The sequence below is a fragment of the Gymnoscopelus braueri genome, assembly GCF_963280865.1.
Source record: "Gymnoscopelus braueri genome assembly, chromosome: 17".
NCBI classification, from domain to species: Eukaryota; Metazoa; Chordata; class Actinopteri; order Myctophiformes; family Myctophidae; genus Gymnoscopelus; species Gymnoscopelus braueri.
Window position 1 is genome coordinate 48,928,845 of NC_137617.1, and position 24,629 is coordinate 48,953,473.

The 24,629-nt window shown below is 39.7% G+C and overlaps 3 protein-coding genes across 4 annotated transcripts in view; all 3 read right to left on the reverse strand.

Annotated features, from left to right (window-relative positions):
* mfsd13a (major facilitator superfamily domain containing 13A) overlaps nt 1–7,430 on the reverse strand; it is a 32,001-nt gene extending 24,571 nt beyond the window's left edge. The window contains exon 1 of the mRNA XM_080456375.1: nt 7,312–7,430. The gene's annotated coding sequence lies outside the window, so the exon portion shown is untranslated. The remainder of the gene's footprint in view (nt 1–7,311) is intronic.
* The window catches only part of LOC308105257 (mamu class II histocompatibility antigen, DR alpha chain-like), a 305,525-nt gene that overhangs the window by 277,364 nt on the left and 3,532 nt on the right, over nt 1–24,629 (reverse strand). Inside the window, exons 3-4 of one of the 2 annotated variants that reach the window (XR_013934889.1) lie at nt 24,510–24,629; nt 23,882–24,125 (exon numbers count right to left, since the gene is read on the reverse strand). The exon at nt 24,510–24,629 is cut by the window's right edge and continues 162 nt beyond it. Coding sequence is in view for 1 of the 2 variants with exons in the window: in XM_080455897.1 (XP_080312023.1) it covers nt 24,004–24,125; nt 24,510–24,629 (242 nt within the window). In the remaining variant the exon portion in view is untranslated. Of the gene's footprint in view, nt 1–23,110; nt 24,126–24,509 lie in introns of those variants that run through there. The other variant, XM_080455897.1, reaches the window with a different exon arrangement.
* On the reverse strand, nt 17,276–22,522 carry LOC308105315 (H-2 class II histocompatibility antigen, E-S beta chain-like). The gene is made up of 7 exons (XM_080455972.1): nt 22,422–22,522; nt 22,036–22,305; nt 21,434–21,650; nt 20,613–20,680; nt 19,634–19,747; nt 19,051–19,081; nt 17,276–18,916 (listed from the first exon to the last, which is right to left on the reverse strand). The coding sequence occupies exons 1-6, from the start codon at nt 22,477–22,479 to the stop codon at nt 19,053–19,055; spliced, it is 756 nt and encodes a 251-aa protein (XP_080312098.1). The 5' UTR covers nt 22,480–22,522; the 3' UTR covers nt 17,276–18,916; nt 19,051–19,052.

Sequence of the window (24,629 nt, forward strand, 5' to 3'; positions counted from 1 at the left end):
AAAGATCACAATTAGGCTTAAATACAACTCACGTTGGGGATTAAGGTTAGGATTATGGCATTTTTTAAAGCATATAAATCAGTTATGCCTGATTCATATGCATAATTTAATTCAGCTTTATGCTCAGGGTTGAACATGAGCCAAGAAATGGGATTCATAAAATCACTGTCCTAGAATGTTGATGATGGGTGTGCGTGCGCGCGTGTGTGTGTGTGTGTGTGTGTGTGTGTGTGTGTGTGTGTGTGTGTGTGTGTGTGTGTGTGTGTGTGTGAGAGAGTGAGTAATCCTAACTTTCTCGCTTTCTGTGTTTGTTCTGGCGAGGCTCCAGGTCACATCCTAACACAAAGCCAGCCCTCTCTTGACTCACAACAAGCGAGAGGGAAAACAAAGGCAAATGTTCACTTTCACACAGACTGTTTTCACTGCGTCGTATAGGTGTCATATTTCCACCCGGATGCCCACACAGTAAAGTCATGTAAGTGTTAACAGTGAATGAATCACTTGCATGACGAGAGGCTATTCCATTATAAAAAGGCAAATGATATTATTTACCTTTATAAAATTGCCAATCTACAAGCTCACAATGCGTCGCATTGTGAGCTTGTAGATCGGCTATTTTTGAACATTTTAAATGGGTAAAACTTTATGAATACCTACCTGAAAGGCTATTAGATTATACAAGTAAATAACTGAATTAATACGATATCATTGACCTTTATGAATGACAGACAGCTCAAGAGGATATCAGGTCGATGACGGAATACATGCATACAAAAGCAATAAGGTCAGAGTTTATAAAACACCATGAGATATTTTAGCGATGGTGGAGGCGCCAGGGAGAGACGTTAACTTGGACACAACGTTATATCATGTTCATATCATCATCATCATCCTCATCATCACAGCTGTCTGTTTGTGGTCCATATGTTTATCAAAGGAAACCAGGCATACACACGTTCCACAGTCAAGAAAGAGTCAATCCTGTTAGAATAACCCATTCACGCATGCTGTGTCATTTTAAATGTTTTGCTATGACCATTATTTTATACTTTGGGCTATTCAAAAATAGCAGATCTACAAGCTTATAGCGCAGCACCGAGTGCCGTGCTATGAGCTTGCTATTTTTGGGAGAAAAATCTTGAACATTTGTGCAAATCTTTGAATATATATATTTATTTATTTTACGGTGAAAATGTTTAACTCAAATCTTTGCTTCTGGGGGATTCTACAAATGTCTTCTAAATCCTAACAGTTTTTTTTGGGGGAAAAAAACGTATGTTGCTGTAATATCAGTGGTTCTCAAACTTTTTTCATGTCAAGGACCCCCCAAAATTATATGTATTTGTCCGCCGACCCCATCTCAAAATATTTCGTTCCAGGGACCCCCCCAGAAGCAAAGATTTGAGTAAAAAATGTATATAGGCCTATATACAAAGATTTGCACACATTTTCACGATTTTTCAAAAATAGCAAAGATCTACAAGCTAATAGTGTAGCACTCGGTGCCGCGCTATGAGCTTGTATATCTAGTTGTTGTTAACTAGTTGTATGAACTCTTGTTTTATTGGATCTTGTTTATTCAATACACTTATTTGTTTTAGCTCTTGCTCATTTTATTTTCCTATGTTGTCTCATCTGTTTAAGAAAGTAGGTAGCTGATATATTGCACTTTTATCTTAGCACTAGGTGTATACTCTTAGTTGCTTGTTTTAGAAGAGAATGCACTTAAGACTTCTGGAGATTAGTAGTTTCGTTCCCGACCTATGTTGAATGCACTTATTGTAAGTCTCTTTGGATAAAAGCGTCTGCTAAATGACTGTAATGTACAGTATATCAGCTATTTTTTTAATAGCCAAATAAATCTTAAAATGACACCGATGGATTAATCTGTCACTATATACGCACTTCAGCAGGCTCTCTGAAGCCTACAGATTGAGTAGTTTTACAGGGTGTTTGCGTGGCAGCACTCTTTAGGAAAAGTCTCTCTCCCTGATAGAGCACCAACAGGCTTCTTCTTACATTACACCCGTCTTCACTCACGTCCAGACACGCCATGTATAATAAATCACTCTCTCATCTTCACATAATCTCCTCCAGAGGAGAAACCCAAGGAACAGAGTACAATAAACTATGCCTCTAGGCAAAGGAATATGTTCCTATTCCTGTCTAGATCTCTTCAGTGTCTACGTATGCCACCTCCAACCACTAACTTTGAATTGTTCATTCATTCATTGTGTGTTACTGTTGAGTGTCCCCCCTTTTAGTTGTTGTTGGGGTACATGCTGCTAAGTACATTAGCAAATACCTGTAATTTGTCCTGCTTTTGGGGGTCCCTGGAACAACATATTTTGAGATGGCGGTCCGTGGCCAAATACATATCATTTTGGGGGTCTTTGACATGGAAATGTTGGAGCACCACTGATAGAACATACTTTTTAGAAATGTTTTGTTCCAGGGACCCCCAGAAGCAAAGATTTGAGTAGTTGAGTTTAAGATGTTTGCTTTAAAAAATATATATATTCAAAGATTTGCACACATTTTCACATTTTTCCCCCCAAAAAATAGCAGATCTACAAGCTCATAGCGTGGCACTCGGTGCCGCGCTATGAGTTTGTAGATCTGCTATTTTTGAATAGCCCAAAGAAATCTGAAATGACACAGATGCGTTCCCGGATTTAATGGGCTAATGCCTATGTTCCCTCTGTTTAGGGTTAGTTTTGAGGGAACATAGTACTAAATTGCTGAGGGAACGCAGGTATTCGCTCCCTAACCCAGCACCCATAGGGAGCAGTTAGGAGTTTAAAGTGGCATTAATCTCCTGGGGCTGATTCTGTTTTCTGGGCTAAACAGCAGATTAAAAACAAGGCAGACTAGTATATGTAACACGAGATATCTGTCGACACACCTGAACGAGGCCAGAGAGCTCCGTCCCCACACACACACACACACACACACACACGGCAGCACATACACACAAAAACGGCAGCAGTGAATGACACCTTTCTCGTAGAAAGGTGTCATTCACTGCTGCCGTTTTTCCTTTCTTGTCCTTTGTTCATGTAGTGTTTTGTATTTGTTGATGACATGTAATCTTCTATGCTACGTTGATGAATTGAATAGGCCTACATAGGACCACAATGGAAAAAAAGTATTTTGTGTTATCCTTTTATCCCTTAATGTCTGACTGCACCACGCGCCGTTTACATTTCTGACTAATAAAGTATTCAATCAATCAAACAGCTGCTGCTAATCGAATTAATAATGAATTAATAATGAGTGTCCAGAAACACTGTTGTGTCGACGACGTACAAGCATAGACAGCAGTCAGACATATAGTCAATGAACACTGATACACCTCAAATCTAACCCAGCCATTATTCATTTGATTAGCTGAAACTGTGTTGCTTATCACAGTGTACTATAGAGCACCGAAGTCTGACGTAATTTACACATCCTACCTGGGTCGCGGTTTTTCCCCCACGTTTTGAATTCCCATAGACGTGTTTAATATCACGTCAAATAAGAACTGTGTTCCAAAAATAAACAAATGATCCCGGCGGTTTTACTCTAATGGATATGAAGCATCAACTGACGGTGAAAAAACGCTAATGTTACTTATTACTGACAAATTAGTACAATTCTCGCCAGAAGCAGACTATTTCAAATATGAGTGACTTTCATATCGATACAGAGCCACTTCCCTGACAATATCGCAGAGACAGTTTGTTTATTTCTGGACCACAATTCTTCTTATACGAGACCATTCTAAGATGATATTGTTATTCTCCATAGAGAAATTACTTTACGAACCAGGGGAGGAACGAGTGACGTCAGGACTTCTGTACGCTATAAGGTCAGCCTTATGCAGCCTGCCATGTTTTACCCTCCTGTAGTTTTGAACCTGAACTGGTAAAAAAAAAAAAATATATACAAAACCCCACCCTAGGGTTTCATCCCTCTCTAATAAGTGTCTTGCTCATGGGACACTCCTACACAGACTGGGTGAGCCGAGGGTCGAACCGGGCCGACCGCCGATGACCTCCCGACTTCCCCAGACGGCCTCTCTGTCTGACGGCCCTCGCATCCAGGGGGTCGGTGCACGATAACACACACACAAACACACACATGTTTGTATTACTATAATTGTGAGGACCTCAACATTTTGGGTTAACAACAATAGCCGAAAAATAGCCGATCTACAAGCTCACAATGCGTCGCGCTGCGACGCATTGTGAGCTTGTAGATCAGCAATTTCTTCAGTGTGAGACATCGCCACAGCACTAAGCATAAGATAGGTCAAGTCTAACCCCCAACCCATAAACCTGACCTCTAAATGTCGAATCCTAACCACAACCTGAACTAGGGGTGTCGGAAAAAATCGATTCGAGTACGAATCGCGATTCTACTGTTCGACGATTCAGAATCGATTCTCATTTTTAAAAAATCGATACAAAATCGATATCTGTGAGAAAATCTGTGGGAATCGATAAAATCGATTTTTACATTATTATCAGTTGATAAAACCTTTACAATTATAAAAGCTACATAAATGTACTCTGTTCTCATGCCAGCAGATTGGAGTAGATCCTGAAATCCTATGTTTTGAATCAAGAATCGTTTTGAATCGAGAATCGTTTTGAATCGAGAATCGTTTATTTTGAAAAAAAAACGATAAAAATCGGAATCGTGACCCCAAGAATCGGAATCGAATTGATTCGTGAGATAGCAGACGATTCACAGCCCTAACCTGAACCCTTTTTGAATAGTAAACGTATCTCTACAAATATTCAGGACCAGGACAATTGTCCTCACTATGTCTAGTTCTCAAATAATTCTACTATTTGGCCCTCACAAGCACACACACACACACACACACACACACACCCACACACGTTGACAGTGTGTATCACACAAATCTGTCCTTTATCAAAAGGATTTGTCTACTTGGAGGTTGAGCGCTCAACAGAGCAGGACTCAGGTTTACTAAACATCAGATTAGTGTCTGTCCTCCTGAGACAGAGAGACCTCAGAGGGCTTTGTTTACACCTTGTGGAGAGAGAGAGAGAGAGGGTTCTTGGCGAGCGAGCGAGCGGAGGTGTACGATGGCAGCCAAGGAGAGCCGGCCAGCCCGTCTCGCTTGTTGTTGTCTCGCCGCAAGACAGACAAGGAGACAAAGATACAAGGAGACAGAGAGTGGGACTGTGTAGGCCCCGTCACAGTTGTTACATAATCACCTAATCGCAATTAGTTGAGATAATCGCAATTATTTTTTGCATAATCGTCATAATCGTTTCCATGTCGAAGGATGTTCGTGCATTTTCAAATATTTTCTAAGAATAGCAGAAATAGCAGAACAACAGGCTTGTAGATCAGCTATTTTTAAAATGTTTTAAAAGTATAAAAATAGCAAATGTCAGTAATTAATTTTTGTATATTTAAGTTATTTGTCATTTCTGCCATGTGCAAGTTTTGATTACGAAGCCTTTACGGAAAACAGAAATGAAGTTTTTATCCATGTTCCAATGCCAAAAAAAACACACAAATAAATCATTAATCGCAATTAATGACTGTTAGTGACAATTAATCGTCAACTTAAATGTGACAGCCCTTAGACTGTGGTGAGACCAGAGGAGACAGAGACAGACAAGGAGACAGAGAGAGGGACAGACAATGAGACAAGGAGACTGTTAAGTGCCCAGGCAGCCCTACTACATGGTTTGGCTGTCCATCAGCGCCATTATTGATCGTGAAGAATGACGCAAACAGACCTTCTCTCCTCACACACACACAACAGACCCCACACACACACACACAAAACAGCATCCTCTCAGTCTTTTTGGACTCTTTTCTTCAAGGTTCCAAAGTGTGTTGAGAGAGAAGTGTGAAGCGATACATACTATCAAAGAGATCAAAGGCTGTAACATGATTCATACACACACAGACAGACAGACAGAGGTTAGTGATCATCACCAATGTCATGATTGTCTACTAGTTCACATGGAGATCAAATGCCTGATGATGGGGGTCTGTGGGAAAATACATACATTTTGGGGGTCCTTGACATGAAACGTGTCTGAGAGAACCTTCCTCTGAACTAGACTGAACACACAGGACAGGATCACAGTCAGTCTCTGTCTGCTACAGTGAGTCATATAAACCTTAACCAACCACATCTAAGGTGTAAGGAAAGATGGCTAGATGGACACATTACACAGTATCAAAGTCATCAGTGGTCATTCTGCTCAGAGTTCAGTGCACACATGGAACCAAATGGACCCTTAATGGTGCACACACACACACACAGCTTGTTGTGAGGATCGGGTCAGTGAGGTCTATAACTCAGATAGATAGATAGATAGATAGATAGATAGATAGATAGATAGATAGATAGATAGATAGATACAGTGGTGGAAAAAGTACTCAAATTCTCTACTTAAGTAAAAGTACCAATACTGCAATATAAAAATACTCTGTTACAAGTAAAAGTCCAGAATGAAAAATTTACTTGAGTAAAAGTACAAAAGTATTGGCCTCAAAATGTACTTAAAGTACCAAAAGTAAAAGTACTAAAATGTTTGAAAATAGCAGATCTACAAGCTCACAACGCGTCGCGATGCGACGCGTTGTGAGCTTGTAGATCTGCTATTTTCAAATAGCCTAGGTATAAAATATGGCTAAAGTGGTTAATGTATGTTTCATAATATCATAATTTATATCTGAAAAGTAACTAGTAACTAAAGTTCTCAAATAATTGTAGTGGAGTAAAAGTACAATATTTGCCTCTGAGATGTAGTGGAGTAGAAGTAAAAGTATTGGAAATTGGAAATACTCAAGTAAAGTACAAATACCTCAAAATTTTACTTAAGTACAGTACTTAAGTAAATATACTTAGTTACTTTCCACCAGATAGATAGATAGATAGATAGATAGATAGATAGATAGATAGATAGATAGATAGATAGATAGATAGATAGATAGATAGATAGATAGATACACAGATCCACATTTATAAGTATATTTAATGCACCTACAGGTTGTCTGTTCAGCTCAGACATCCTATGATGTTAGCTGTTAGCTAACAACAATAAGCTAACCTTTACTCATAATAATAATAATAATAATAATAATAAGAAGCAGCTAAACCTTCACTCATAATAATAACAACCAGGGTTATTATTATTAAAGAGCTACAAGTTAGCATTAGCTGGTTAGCATTAAACCCCCCCCAGCTGGCTGGCTATATGTATTATCTAGTAAAGTTAGTGATCCTGATATAGATTGATTGATAGATTGAACAGATGTATGACTTACCATCAGATGAAGAGGAGAGACAGACAGACAGACAGAGAGGAGATGAAGAACTGTTGGTTTAGTTTAACTAGCTGCTGCTGCTAACTAGCTAACTTGTTGTCTGTCTGCTTCAGATCATGTGAACAAACACTGACTGAGCAGCAGCAGCGTTTGGATCACTGGGACTAGTGTTGCCATGTTGGTGCGAGAGAAACAAGCAACCAGGTCTATGAGCACTTCAACCCTAAATCAGAGGTCTTCAACAGGGGGTCCTCAAAGTTACTACAGGGGGTCCGCCAAATCTTTGTGTGATATGATATTTTTTTACATTAACCACTTGAACCCTAGCATCCCTTTTCTGAGGAGAACTTTAGCCAAAAATAGCAGATCTACAAGCTCACAACGCCTCGCGCTGCGAGGCGTTGTGAACTTGTAGATCGGCTATTTTTGGCAAAGAGGTTTAGGTGTAGAGGAAAAAAAAGAGCAGACCAAGTAAAACAAAAAAGATGACACACAGTTTTATTGAGGGGGTCCCTGCTTCATCTGATCAGCTAGGGGGATCCTTGGCCTGAAAACATTGAAGACCCCTGCCCTAAATGCATGTTAGCTATTTGGAAATAGCAGATCTACAACTTTTAGATCCGCTATTTTCAAAAGAATCTTGGGGGTGGGGGGGGGGGGGTGACAATTTTTAACAGTATAAATAAATCTGATCAAATATTTTCAGAGGGGGGTTAGGGTCAAAAATACATATTGATTTGGGGGTCCTTGACATGAAAATGTTTGAGAACCACTGGTTTAATCAACATTTAGGGGGGGGAAATAAGAAAATAAGAAACTACACTTTCAGAAACAATATTTACAAGCACCTTTACAGGAAAAAATAAGCCCTATTAAAGTCGCTTATAATATGCGGACATGGCAACAGTGGGACAGACTAGTCTCCACGTACAACGGGGAACAGAACACGTCACTACACCGCCGTCACCTAGCCATGGATCCAACACGGACCGTCATGGATGAACTTCAATATAGTGTTTGTACTTTTTTACCTTTACAGCCCGTACATCACATAAACGTTATTTTTTAAAATATAAAGTGCTTATCTCATGGCCACAGATTATTTACAACGATGTACGGCTCCTCAAAAGTACCCGTATCATCCGTATTGTTGAATAAAAACCATTTTAATCAGATTGTTGGCCATTTTGTCATAGAGTTACAATGTATCAGAGTGCAGTACACCTCCCAACCGATAGGGTCACGTAGTTGAAAGCATACTGAGTCAATGCGGAGAAAATGGCCACCGATCGGATTAAAATGCATTTTATTTAATAATACAGGTGATACAGGTAATTTTGAGGACCCGTACATAATTGTAACATCCTTGGCCATAGGGTAAGCATTTCATATTTGAAATTTAAAAGTTATATAAATGTACGGGCAAAAAAGGGAAAAAGTGGAAACACTATGTTGAAGTTCATCCATGACTGTCATATAATATATGACAGTCATGTATCAGGGATACACCGTCACAGACAGAGACAAGAGGTTTCTTTTTTTTTCAGCACAGGGGTTTCCCGTCGACCTGCAAGTACACATCTAGCGCCGCCCAGTGGAGGAGAGTAGTAATTAATTAACCAAATTAACCCTGGAGCTATTATAATATAATAATAATTTTTAAAAAATCACTTTTTTTCATTGTAGTTACACATTTTCATCTCGCTTGTGAATGAGGCCTCAGGTCTCCATGGGATTAGGCCTACAGAAGAAAGGTTAAACATTTTTTAAATTAAAAATAAAATTACAAATAAATCCAAAATACCCAATAGGCCATTCATTTATGAAGAAAAAAACCCCAACATAAAACATATATGGAGATACAATGTTTCTGCCGGACAGGGACTACAGTATATACGTATATATGTATGTATCATCATTCATGCATGTGATGGGTAAGCTCAGTCGGTAGAGCTCTCGCCTTTAAACAGCAAGGTCATGGGTTCGACCCCGGGCACCGCCAACTCAGCCTATGAGTACATGGTTTGGGTGCAGTAAGTCGTCAGCTGACGGTAGGCGTGGCGCTCCACCTCAGCAATCCATTTATCGAGGATAGGCTCCCGCATTCTGGCTGGTCCCAAAAATAGCCTCTTCAGCCTACTTATCATACTCAGTGACCGTGTGACAGAATGCTGTTGTCTGGCAAAAAGAACTGAGTCCATAGGTGACAGTCATATAAACCATCTATGGAATTCAGTTCTCACTGCCCAACAACCTTACAAGTACATACTCTGCTCCATCCAGAGACAAGAAAGTCACACAGTTTAGATGCGCTGTGCATTCACTGTAATCTTCCATTCCACCTCTCCGTCAAATAAAACAAATCTGATAGAAAGGGAATTATTTGAGATTTAGTGTTGAGGGGGACAAAATAGCAGACCAAGTAGGCCTACAGTAACCTCACTCCGTCAAATGGAAGAAGCTTGCGACACACATTTTGTTTCACAGCGTACTTGCTGAAACCAAATGCAAATGAGATTTCCGGAGGGAGGGGGGTTTACCAGGCTAGGCCTACAGAGCCGACCCCGGTCAAGTTCACTAGAAAGTTTATTTCAGAGGTTCTAAAAGGACCCACAGTAAAGTTTGGTGCACATTCAGACCCCCATAACTCTGAGAGTGTACAGATGGAACCAAACGGACCCTCGAGGGTCCGTTTGGTTCCATCTGTACACTCTCTGAGTTATAGACCTCCATTTGTACACTCCAGTCACAGACCTGTAAAGTCTTGTTTTTTAAATGTTCAATCACCACTACTAGTCTGGTTAAGGGACTTGAACTCCAACACCTTTATATGATCCTAACCCCACAAAACTAAGTGTCATGTTAGGCTATTTCTTGGCATGTGATTATTGGCGAAAAAGCTAAAAATATTCGAAAATAGCAGATCTACAAGCTCACAATGCATCAAGATGAGACTTGTAGATTGGACATTTTCGAATAGCCATTTATTATAAATGGGTGTGAAAACGCCTATTCTTATTTCTACTTTATTTTAATTGCCTTTTATTGTTTTCTTTTTGTCTTGTTTTTGTGTCCTTCCCCAAAAGAACCACAATGGAAACACGCCTTCAGACTTTGTTTTTTGTTGCTTTTATCCTTTTGAATTCATTGTTTTCATTGAATTCAATAGTCTTCAACCAATCAAACCATATAGCCAACTAAAACAAACAAACATATAAATAACAATATGACTTTAAAATTGTTCAGAACTATGAAGATGAAAGGTTTCACCTGGTTGATGAACAGGGGGCGCATCCATTATCTCCTACAGTCAGTCTGTAGGACTGTCCAAGCAGACGTGAATCCAGGTCCATCATCTGTTAAGGAAAGCCACAGGAGACCCAGAAAATGAAGGCTATATCTCTTGTTGTCAGTGTGAGTAGGTGTACACAAAAATAACCTAAAAATAACCAAGTACAGACCAGACAACCTATTCTTGAAATTGTAATAAATTTACATTAGTCTGTGAAATAAAGTGTGTCCATGCAGGTAGCCTTAATGATACCGTCCTGTCCCTGACACCAAAAGCTGCAGTTTACTACAAAACTTTCTATATGGAGCAGGACAATGTTCAACATGGCCTTAAAATGATTCAGTTCAGTCTTATGGTGAGTCCTAATTGGTTCTACACAGACCCTAAAAAGGCTGAAAATGGAACAGTTTTGTTAGATGAAAATTACTTATTTACAACAAACAGTCTGAGCAACAACAATATTTTTCAGAATTAAGCAATCTGCTTGCTTAATTCGGAGTTTCTTGAAGAGTTTCTTCTTTGTTATTTACAAAGAAACCAAAAATGAATTCATACATTTTAGATGCTATCTCTATTTTATAGCAGAAGACTGATAAGCGACAATAATGTTTTTTCAGAATTAATCAATCTGCTTGCTAATCTGATTACAGTTACATGAATTGTAAAAACAGGTAAGGTTGACTATTTGTCTTTTTATTATTTGTTTCCATTCAGTAGAAATTCTTAGAAACTTTGGAAAATCTTTTGAAATTTCCAAGAAAACTGCCTGTTTACTTTTCTTGGTTTCACACCCTTTTCCGCCAACTTTCTTCTCTGTTCACTTTTCAATGTTTTCTGTAGGCCTTTACAGTACAAAACCAACCCCACACTAGAACATGTTGAAGACAGCGTTTTTGTAATCAGAATATTTACCTTAAATCCTCAAACGCTGTAGAAAGAGGCTTCTAACCTACATTATTACACTGTGCAACTGTACAAAATAATGTAGAAAGTAGGATATTTGACACATGAAGTTGCCTGAAAACACATTGCATTAATCTGAATCTAACGAAGCCACAATATCTCTGGTGTTGAATTTATACCATTTCCATCTCTTCCGTCTGAAGTCTAATCACTCTCATGCAGTGGTGGAAAAAGTACTCAAATGTTTTACTTAAGTAAAAGTATCAATACTGCAATGTAGAAGTAGGCCTACTCTGTTACAAGTAAAAGTCCGGAATTAAAAATGTACTTGAGTAAAAATACAAAAGTATTGGTATCAAAATGTACTTGAAGTACCAAAAGTAAAAGTACTAAAATGTTTGAAAATAGAGATCTACAAGGTCAACGCGTCGCGAGCTTGTAGATCGGCTATTTTCAAATAGCCTAGGTATAAAACAGGGCTAAAGTGGTTAATGTATGTTTTATAATGTAATATATTTATATCTGCAAAGTTACTAGTAACTAAAGTTTTCAAATAATTGTAGTGGAGTAAAAGTACAATATTTGCCTCTGAGATGTAGTGGAGTAGAAGTAAAAGTATAGACAATTTGAAATACTCCAGTAAAGTAAAAGTCCCTTAAAATTGTACTTAAGTGCAGTACTTGAGTAAATGTACTTAGTTACTTTACACCACTGCTCTCATGTTTATGGCAAGCTGTCTTCTTGCGCATAAAGCCAGGATTCATACTTCGAAAAAAAATAGCAGATCTACAACTGCACGGCATGCGACACGGAGCAGAGGGCAGAACTCACCTGAGTGTCGCCGGGCGAGGTACAGCTGGAATGGGACATGGTTCACCTCCTTCCTCCCTCTCTCCTCCTTCTCTCTCATTTGATTTACAGCACCTCCCTATACCTACCTACCTCTCTCTCCTCTTTATACATCATCTGCGTCGGGTGGAAACCTCATATGTCCAAAACGCTGACTTTTCGGGGTTCAAATTCAAAAATAGCATAAAGTAGCAGATCTACAAGTTCGAAACGCGCCGCAAAGCGACGCGTTTCGAGCTTGTAGATCTGCTACTTTTGATGCTTTTGTGTGAGGCTGTAGTATGATCAAGTAGGGCGTTGATTTAACCCATTAAACGCATCTGTGTAATTTTTTGATTTGAGCTATAAAAAAAAACATTATTTTACACTTTTCAGAAATAGCAGATCTACAAGCTCAAAGCGCTGCACCGAGTGCCGCGCTATGAGCTTGTAGATCTGCTATTTTTGAAAAAGCGAGAAAATGTGTGCAAATCTTTGAATATATATTTTTTAAAGCGAGCATTTGTAACTCATATCTTTGCTTCTGGGGGTCCCTGGAACAAAATATTTTGAGATGGTGGTCCGCGGTCATTTTGGGGGTCCTTGACATGAAAAGGTTTAAGAACCACTGATATAAAAACATACGTTTTTTCAAAAAAACTGTTAGGATTTAGAAGACATTTTGTAGAATCGGAACCTCAGGCCTTAATGGGTTAAGAAAAAACACAAAAAGTTACGATATGGAGATAAGAGGTTTCTGCGTGAAAGCGCACAATATCTCTCATTTTATTTGCAAGAGAAAGGACAGGGTGGGGGGGTAGTTCTGGGAACGTTGGGGAATGAAGTCAAAACGTGACATTGCTGGAATGCAGTTCTATACAGATGATGACCTCTGTGACCCTTTGGTTCCTGATAAAAACAAACACAAAAGAACTGCTGAGTGAAAGAACTCGAAGAATTCCTATTTCTAACGACATGATAGTGTGATACTGTATATGGCATGGGGTCTTCAACAGGGGGTCCGGGACCCCTGTAGGGGGTCCTCAGAGTTTACAACAGACAGGGCCCACTCCAAATCTTTGTGTGATTTTGAACTTTTCTTTTTTACATTAACCACTTGAACCCTAGAATTCCTATTCTGAGGGGAACGTTAGCCGAAAATAGCAGATCTACAAGCTCACAACGCTATATTATACCTCGTAGATCTGCTATTTTCGGCAGAGAGGTTTAGGTGTAGAGGGAAAAGAGAGCAGACCAGAAGCATTGAGGGTTTAAGTCGTTAAAGGTCTGAAAATACACATTAAGGGCGCGCTCCCACCAAGAGTTGGCTGGCCGCTGTTTGCAGAATCTGCCAATGCATTGTCAATGCAAATGCGTTGATTCACGCAAGAGCACATTTTTCCACTAGTCGCGCAGACCTTGCGTTTATCTGCTCTCCGCGACTAAGCATAAAAGTGCTGGAGGCAGGAGCCGATTTTCTCCCTCTGTCCAATCGGGTGAGTCGAAGGCGGACTGTCTCAAGACTCAGGAAGCAACATGGTGCTCAAGGCAGCAGGCAGTGGGTCCTGAAAGTGAGTGACAGGCGCGACACTCCCGTTTTTTAGAATCCGCTGGCTGCAAAAAACTGTGGCCGCGCACAACCTGCGTTTAACAGCGGCCAGCCAACTCTTGGTGGGAGCGCGCCCTAAAGGGATAGTTCACCCAAAAAAATACTATTTTTGTTACCCCAGTCACCCCAGGATATTTTTTAGTTTTTGTCTCATTCCTAAGCCAATAATTTGATGACCAGCGGACCGGTAGGCAGCGGTGCCGGTAGGAGACCCAAAGGAGACTCTTTGTGTCTCCTACCGAAACCGCTGCCGGTCATCAAATTCTTGGCTAATGAATGAGACAAAAACTAAAAAATATCCATGAATTCAAGTCTCCATGGGATGACTAATCCATAGAAAAAAAGTAGTTTTGGGGGTGAACTATTTCTTTAACAATCCAACATATACATATTAAAGTTAAGTCAACAAACCAAGAAGTATTAATTTACACAACACTGATGACAGTGCTGTCAAACAAGTCTATGAAGTTATCTATGGAATCTGTGAATTTTTTTTATCTGCAACACAATTTTAAACAATATGTAGTGGGGGGTCCCTGCTTCATCTCTCTCTCAGCTAAGGGGGCCCTTGGCCTGAAAAACATTGAAGGCCCCTGATATATGGCCCCTGATGGCTAATATTATATGTGTTCCCAAACCTTTCAAGCTGCGACCCCCCAAAATAATCATATTTGAACTGGGGACCACCCCAAAATAATCATATTTGAACTGGGGACCACCGCAAAATAATCATATTTGAACTGGGGACCACCCCCAAATAATCATATTTGAACTGGGGACCCCCCCAAAATAATCATATTTGAACTGGGGACCACCCCAAAATAATCATATTTGAACTGGGGACCACCCCCAAATAATCATATTTGAACTGGGGACCACCCCCAAATAATCATATTTGAACTGGGGACCACCCCAAAATAATCATATTTGAACTGGGGACCACCCCAAAATAATCATATTTGAACTGGGGACCACCCCAAAATAATCCTATTTGAACTGGGGACCACCCCAAAATAATCCTATTTGAACTGGGGACCACCCCAAAATAATCCTATTTGAACTGGGGACCACCCCAAAATAATCATATTTGAACTGGGGACCACCCCAAAATAATCATATTTGAACTGGGGACCACCCCCCCAAAAAATATTCATTTTGAACTGGGGACCCGCCCCCCCAAAAAATAATCCTATTTGAACTGGGGACCACCCACCCTGACAAGCACTTTGGATTGTAGGCTTCACATTTAGTTTGACTCGGTTCCACTACGGTTCCTACTTCCTAACATGTGTAAACAACATGCTTGTGAATGCAATTTGTTCTTGATTGATTGATTGATGTTCTTTATTTAGTAAGAGATGAGAACAACAGTATAATGGAAGTACAAATTCACAATACAAGATTACTAAACTGGAAGGCTCATAAAGCACTAAGCTTGTTTAAAATGAGATACCCACGCACACAAATCATGATTACATATAAGAGACAGACAGATATACTGTACACACTACTATACAGAACGTCATACAATCAGCTTACAGGTTACTGGTATGAAAAGCTTGCGGATGACTCGGCTCTGCTGGTCTCGGACAGGGACAAAAAGGCCTTAGCTCTGAACTCGGTAGAATCTGCAGATTCTGCACCTGGCTCACTGATAACGAACTATCATTACACCTGGGTAAAACTGAATCTATTCTCTTTGGGTCCAGAATTAACCTCGGGAAGGCCGAAAGCTTCACAATAAAAGTGTGACAATCACAATATTATCAAGAGGAAATTACCTACCTGGGTTGCATTTTAGAGGCAAATCTTTCCAGTGAAAAAAATGGCAAATAAGTAATCAAAAAAGTCAACCAAAGAACAAGATTTTTGTAGAGGATCGCCTCACTGGTCAGTAAGAATACTATGAGGACTCTAACAGGAGCACTCATCCAAGGTTACTTCGACTATGCATGCACCTAATGGTACCATAGCACCACAAAGGCCTTAAAAACAAGGCTCCAGACATCCCAAAACAAACTGGTCAGATCTACAACTCATCTAACCCCTGCTCACTTGGGGACTGCCCATAAGTACGACATCCCAATACTCCGACTACGTGGCTTCCGCGTGCGGTTAGGGTTAGGGTTATAGGGTTAGTAATCGTCGGAACAATGCGCCGTCGGAACAATGACACGGCACCGCTCACTTCGCTAGGGATGGCTCAGGGTAGAGGACAGAGTACAGCAACTTGCTATAGACCAATTATTTGTTTACTAACATTGAGACTGGACACACAGGTGATTGTTTCACGCAATCAATTCCCAACCTGTTGTTTTGCGGTGCGCTGGTTTCAGCACACCCCAACCCCCTCTTGTGTGTTGCCTAGTGAGGCGCGTCCTAGCGAGACCTGACAGAATGGGTTTCATTGCGCGCATATATGGTTGCATGCATGCTGGTTCTTATCAGTGTGACGTCGTCTGTTAAGGGGTCTATGGGCCTGGTCTACAAGATACACTACACCACAAAGACACCCATGTACCTGTCAAACTACTCCACAAACGTGAATGACGTCCACAAACACAACACCAGAGGAAGCTCCACTAATCACGTTCAACCCAGATTTGGCTCAAACAAGGGGTTAAATTTGTTCTCCTGCTAAGCCATAAACATGTGGAACGCCCTACCAACAGACATAAAGGAGTGTAAATCCCTAATCTCCTTCAAAACCACTCTAAAAGATTTCTAACTGTTTATATGATGTTTTGCATAATATTGTATATTTGTCTGTCATTACATGTTTCGACAAATTGAGTACAGTAGGACCCCAATGGAAACAAGCTTTCTTGGGTTTAAAATCCTCTTAGCAGACCTTGTATTGAATTCTACCTTCCTGTGCTTCTTTTTTTTTAGCAAAACTAGCCAAACTACAAGCTTGTAGATCGGCTATTTTCACAATGTTCACCTCTTTCTTACGTAATATTTGACAATTTGGCCAATTTGGTATTAAAACGGTCTTAAAAGTCATTACATTGTCACTTTATAAATGTGCAGATACCCTGTATATACACTTATACTGTATGTTGGTTTGTTTACTGTTGAGTGAGAAAACAATGTTGCACATAAAGCTAATCATCTGGGGACCCCCTGGGGGACCCAACCCCCCAGTTTGGGAAGCACTGCTCTACACTAGTGACAATGGACAACATGTATGTATACAGAGACACCACTCTGACAGGACTGTGGCATCTTGGACTCAGTTCATTCATAAATAAAGAAGAAGTTAAAACTGTTAAACAAACAGGACAGGGAACAAAGCTCTCCAGGAACTCCAAACCGATAAAAGCCTTTATTATCCTTGTTAAATCATTACAATAGCCGACCACTAAGGTCTTAATCAGGGCTTCATTGATAAAAACTGATACAAAAATGACATGCACTCATCTATAGTAAATACGGTAATAAGATGCACTCATCTACAGTAAATATGGTAATAAGATGCAGTCATCTACAGAATATACGGTAGATATAAAGGTATAACTTTTTATAAAACACAAATTCAATCACACACACTGTATTAACATATAATAGTAATGGTTCTCAAACCACCATCACTGTACACTCTATGGGAACGCATGCAGGCTTATCCTCTCTCTCTGAGAGGCATGATAAGCACTGGTATCTGTTTATTTTTAAAGCCATCTCAAGAATGCTCCTCCCTTATATCTGTGCTACAGAACCCTAGTCCCTACCAGACCTGTGCTATGTTGGATCAGAACCCTAGTCCCTACCAGCCCCGCTCTATGTTGGATCAGAACCCTAGTCCCTACCAGACCCGCTCTATGTTGGATCAGAACCCTAGTCCCTACCAGACCCGCTCTATGTTGGATCAGAACCCTAGTCCCTACCAGACCCGCTCTATGTTGGATCAGAACCCTAGTCCCTACCAGACCTGCTCCAGTGACTTCCTGACACTCAAGGTTCCATTTGCTCATACAGAGCCTATAGGCAAGGCAGCAGTTTTATAATTAATACTATTTTGAGTATTGTCTGTCTTCTGATTATATATATAATATATTTAATATTGATGTATATATCCCTGTTGATATTATTGTGTTGTATCTTGGCTACATTGAAAATGAGGGCCTGCCTCTCAACTGTTTTCCGAGTTGAAATAAAGGTTATGATGATGATGATGATGATGATGATGATGAAAGTGAGGTCCAGGGACCCACTGGGTTACTTGAGGGGGTTCCAAATGGACCCTTACAGTTCTGTAACTGTGAGAGTGTACAAATGGAACCTTGGAACCCCCTCAAGTAACCCAGAGGGTCCCTGGACCACACTTTGAGAACCACTACAGTAACATTGATGTCATCACTGTGCTGCTGTTATGTCAAGGAAGATAAATGAAGGAAAGGACACCGACGTCATTTTCTCTATCCAGCAACTCCAGCCGTCAGATTGGTCTCACTGGGAGGCAAAGTGCAGCCGGGAGGTGGATGGAATACATTGGAGTCAATGAGGGCCAGGTGGACCAGCTTATAAATAATCACTGTTTATGAACCATTGAGACCTTTATAAAATACTCAGGAAAATAAAAGAAAAATAAACAAGTGATTATAAAACAACTTGTGATAAATGTATTCTTTTATATTCCTGAACCCATTATATGACAAAGGTCACAATCGTTCAGAAATAGTGTTTGTTCATGAGCTGGTCCAGCCGGCTCTCATTGACTCCAATGTTATTTCACTGAACTTCCGGTGGGAGTTTTTTCACCCGTGAGTGTCATGGCGCATACCGGGCGTCCAGCGTGTCCTTTCCTTCATTTATCTTCCTTGTGTTATGTGTATTTAAAAGGTTGATGATGTCATCACTGTGCTGCTGTAACTTATATTTAGCATTTAAAAGCTGATTGAAAGCTGAGTGTTTCCTCCTTCTCCACCAGGGGGCATCATCTCGGAAGACACAAACATCCAGTTACAACCATTCTGTTCAAAGACAATAAACAACCAATAAGGATTAGACTTTATTAACTGTAGGAAGTATTTTAACGAATAAGAATTAGACTTTAACTGTAGAGAAAAACATAAGTGTGTGTTTGTGTCAAAATGTAGTTTCTCACCTTCAGTTGGCTGTCGGCACCAGAACACGACCTGATAGAAGAACAGACAGACAGACAGACAGACAGACAGACAGACAGACAGACAGACAGACAGACAGACAGACAGACAGACAGACGGTGATTATTTAGAAAGTCACACCTGGCCTGAGTCCAAACTAACTGGTCTCTGAGCTGGGTGTGACTGATACACCTCAATCTGATCAACTGAATCAATTTAATAAATCTGGGGGAAGAGATCTCAGAGGAGGTTTTGAAGTGTGTTCATGGGTCTTCTGTGTCTGCGAGACATTCTCTTACTCAGTGTCCAGTTCTACATGGTACTTATTATACCAAAGGCTGGGTTCTCTAGAACTCATGAGGATGTATGATCAGCCTGTGATAGATCTATATGAAGTAATTCAATGACTGTATGTTGGAGATATGTATGCAATGAATGCTTCTGTGGGGAAAAAAAGAGAGCGAGAGAACCAAACCACACAGAGGCTGGTAACACAGACTTGCTATACGTTTAACTTGTTTCTTCCACTGGTACTAGATCATTCATTAAACATATTAATTAGTAATAATTAAACAGTTAAATCACCTCTTTTCTTCCACTGGTTGCAGCTGAATCCAGTCAGGAACAAGACCAGACCCAGAACCAGACCTGATGCTCCGATGGCCAGCTTGTTCTTCACTGACTCTGGCATGGAGTCATCTGATAAAACACATTATATTAAATCATATTTATTATATCATATTATATTATGACAGCTGAGTAACAGTAACAGTAGATGTGTCAGGGTTCTCCTCAGTCTCTGTATGGTCAGCTTTTTAACATTTATTACCTTTTTCTGCTCCCTGTTTACTTTAAGTCATTGGTTCTCAAAGTGGGGTCTGGGGACCCCTAGGGGTCCGTAGGGGGGTTCCAGGGGGTCCCCAGCAAAATGTGTTAATATAGCATCACAATAATTGTAACCACTTTAATACTTTGGCTATTCAAAAATAGCAGATCTACAAGCTCTGCCGCGCTATGAGCTTGTAGATCTGCTATTTTAGAAAAATCTGGAAAATGTGTGGAAATCTTTGAATATATATATATTTTAAAGCGAACATTTGTAAATCAGATCTTTGCTTCTTGGGGGTCCCTGGAACAACATATTTTGAAATGGGGGTCCGCTGCCAAATACATATCTATCATTTTGGGGGTCCTTGGCATGGAAGGGTTTGAGAACCACTGATATAGCAACATACTGTAGGTCTTGTAGCTCTGTGTTCACTATGTTCTGTATGTAGTGTCTATAGGTCTTGTAACTCTATATTCACTGTGTTCTTTATGTAGTGTCTATAGGTCTTGTAGCTCTATATTCACTGTGTTCTGTATGTAGTGTTTATAGGTCTTGTAGCTCTATATTCACTGTGTTCTGTAGTCTCCACCATTATAGGTTCAGTCATGATGACAGTAATGGATTACAGTAATAGATTACAGTAGTAGAGTAACTAAGGCTAGTCCACAATTAGAGGTTCAGTCATGATGACAGTAATAGATTACAGTAATAGATTACAGTAGTAGAGTAACTAACCCCAGTCCACAATCAGAGGTTCAGTCAGGCCTGGATGTTCCACCATGCATGAGATCTTCTCTCCTGATCTGTGACACACACACACACACACACACACACACACACACACACACACACACACACACACACACACACACACACACACACACACACACACACACACACACACAGTTGGTACGGTGACTTTATACATTGTCACATACTTGAATGGGTTCTTATATGATGTCTATTAGGCAGGGACGGATTATGGCTTGTGCACATTGCGCACGAGCACAGGGGCCCTGGAGCTAAGGGGGCCCTGGAGCCAAGGGGCACTGCCACCTGAAAATCAACCTTTTGATGATTATTCAGTCGGAAACCCCTCGGTCCATTTCATCTACTTCCACTAAGCAGATGTCAAAATAAAACCTGTGTTGTCTAATGACATTACATGTTTCCAATTGTGTAAAATAATTGTAATCTAATTAATTCTATTAAAGCCATTTGACAAGCAAAACAACGGACCTGGATTAAACGCAAGAATTTGGCAAAACTTCATATTGACGATGCTTGTGACTTACACAATGTAGACACTTTGGAAGTGAGTTCTCTCTTTAGCCCGCCGCTACTAGGCAGCAGGTGAGTCTAATTATCTCATCTGGTTAACTTACAGTAGAGCCTAGACTTGTGCTCAGAACTACTGAACACAATCTGCACACAGTCTGTTGTTTTGTCCTCAATTAAAACAAACTGTCTGCTGTCATGTCGTTGTGGCTGGCTGGGGGGGCCATGGTGATTTTGTGCACAGGCCCATTTTCACTTTAATTCTATTAGGTGTGTACCTGGGTGTGTACTCCAGGTAGGCGTGGTACTGGTAGTACCAGTTTCCTTGCCGCAGCTCATCAGTAGAGGACACATCAGAGGTGATAGGTTCTTCACCTCTCAGCCAGGTCACCAGGATCTGTTTAGGATAGAAGCTGTAGGAGCTGCACCTCAGCATGTGAGTGTGTTTACCACCACCAGGGGGCGTCTCTGAGGCCAGTCTCACTTTGGGAATCACTGGAACAACAAGAAATAAATAATAATGATAATAATAATAAGGGTAATAATAATAATAATAATAATAATAATAATAATAATAATAATAATAATAATAATAATCGTAATCGTAAAATAATAATAATAATTAATTAATAATCATTTAATTAATTTAATTTATAATTAGACTAGACTAGTATTTCTCAGATCAGAACTGAAAACTACTTGTTCAACCTTCACATCATCATAGTCATTTGTACAAATCATTGAAACCTTTTCTTACATGGATCAATGTTTTATAATCATGTTAACAGCATGAATCTCTGAATATTGTTTATTTATAATGATGTCATGTTATAGTTTATGAGGTGATTGAGTGTTTAGTGCTGGTCTGAGATCAGCTCACCTGTCTTCTCCAGAACACCGGGGTAGTCCATCTCAGCGGTGCGTTTGCAGGCCTCTAGCAGTGATTTCCTTAAAGCTATCTGTCCAGGATCTTTGTTCCTGCGCTCTGCCTGCTTCACACCAAAATCAGTGTAGCCAACAAACTGACCCACCCTGCTGTCCCACCTCATGATCTCTCGGTTATAGAAATTCATTGAGATTATGTACTGTATGTCCTTCAGGTCAGTGGAGTTAAACACACAGCGGCTAGGAGTATAGTATGGAAATCCATCTGTAAACAGAAAATTAAAATGTCATCAATATTATTATCTCTATAATATCAACACAGAGATATTATAGAGAGGTGTGAATAATGTGTGAATTATTAAGTGATTAAATATAGTTTACCTGCTCCGTGTAAACAGAAGAAACACAGTGAAACACAGAGCCACAGCTTAGAAGTCATGATGAGTTGAGATGTTTCAGAGTTTAGTTGAAGTGTTGATGAGTTGACGTTCTGATGTAACTGAACACTTTCTCACTTTTTTAGTAGTCTCTACTCTACAACAACCAATGAAAAAATAGGATTCACTCTCATCACTTGTTACCAGGCAGACATCAAACCAAAATAACAGCAGATTAACAGTTGATTTGTAATGGAAAGAAGCGAATATGCTTTATATTATATTTTCTATTTACTATATTGTCATTTTACTCCAGTAAAAGTTTGATTGCAGGAATTTTACTTGTAACAGAGTATGTCTCTATATTGTTACTTTTACATACTGTAAGTTAAAACCAAAATAAGTAAAAAGAGTACTTCTTCCACCTTTCTTATTAGGAAAGTATTGTTACTATTATTATTATCATTATTATTATCCTCTACACCAAATCTCTACATCATTCACCACTGGATTCCAGATAAGCGGTAGTAAACAGATGGATGTTTGGGTCCATCCATACATGTCAATCTGATTTAGATAAAGTTTCTATAAAAAGTAAAGATCATTTATCTGATTAATATCATATCTCTTCTCATCTTATAATTAATATCTGATGTTATCTCATCTCATGTCACAAAGACAAAGGGGATGCAGTACATTTTATTTAAGTCATTGAATGTTTTTTTAAGTACATTTCTTCAAATCATTGATTCATAAACAGATTTACTAAATGTTGTTTATAACCTCACCCAATCACACAACACATTTTGATTTTAATTGTGATGGCAAAATTTAAGATCAATCGTATCCTACAGACCTGTTAGTTAATGAAAATTTGAACAGTATGTGTCCAGACAAGGACACACTCTGAAGATGATGTTAAAGCGGAACAATGTAACTTTTTTTTTATGAATAAAATGTAAGTTTGTCCAATCTGTATGGTAGAGTAAGTAATACAATTTATTACACAGCTGTGTTATTTCTAAATAATGACAGATTAGCTCAATAACAGACCTCAGAGCACCTGCTGCACTGCTTGAATTGTGTGCTGTATCCAACATGACAGCCATTAAAACACACCATGTCATTTACAGCTAAACATTTGAAGCGAGAAATAGACAATGCATCTGTATGGTAGAGTATGTTAATACTAATATCCCCCAATCTGTATGGTAGAGTATGTTAAAACAATATAATTGATACAATCTGTATGGTAGAGTATGTTAATACTATATAACTTATACAATCTGTATGGTAGAGTATGTTAATACTATGTAACTTATATAATTGGGGTGGTTGTATTTGGTCTCCCTGTTCTTCTATTGAGACATTTAGATCATGTCAAAGGTCATGTCACCTAGACACAGGATCTGACACGTATTTAGACCTGATGGTCAAGATTCAATTTATCCCCTGAGCAAGCACGCCGGCTCTATTAGCTTGAAAGGTAAAAATGTCAGCACTTGCACAGGAAACCGGGTTCAAATCCGGGGCAGAAGAGGAAAGTTACATTATTTATAACATGAGCATAATCATTTTAGTTGCATTCAATTTCCTTTGATGAGGAAGAAGGTTCCCATGGCAACCCCCAGCAGACCCAGGGTCAGCCCCACCCCACAGAACACATCTGGACCCACACCGGGCTGAGCTGGAATGTGATGGTCCACATCTGGAGAGAAACACACACACACACACACACACACACACACACACACACACACACACACACACACACACACACACACACACACACACACACACACACACACACACACACACACACACACACACACACACACACACACACACACACACACACAGCTAGAATGAGACATTGTAGGGATGATGTGTGTATAATATGTTGCAGTGTAAAACTGTTGGTCCATTATAGCAACATTGTTTGAGTAGAACTGTAGCATTAAGGGGATATTTCACTTTCAAACATGTTTGTAATTTCATACTCCATTTTAACACCTCTCTCTCTCGACAAGACATTTGGTGCCATTTGGTCTGTTAGTTTTATTCTTTGTATTTATAATCCTAAAGATCTTACCCCACATCATGGTCTCAGGTCCAGGCAGTGATTGGTGGTTGACTGTACAGCTGTAGATGTCTCCCTGCTCTGGTGTGAACTTCACTCTGGAGAACTGGATGAAGGTTCCATCTTTCTTCA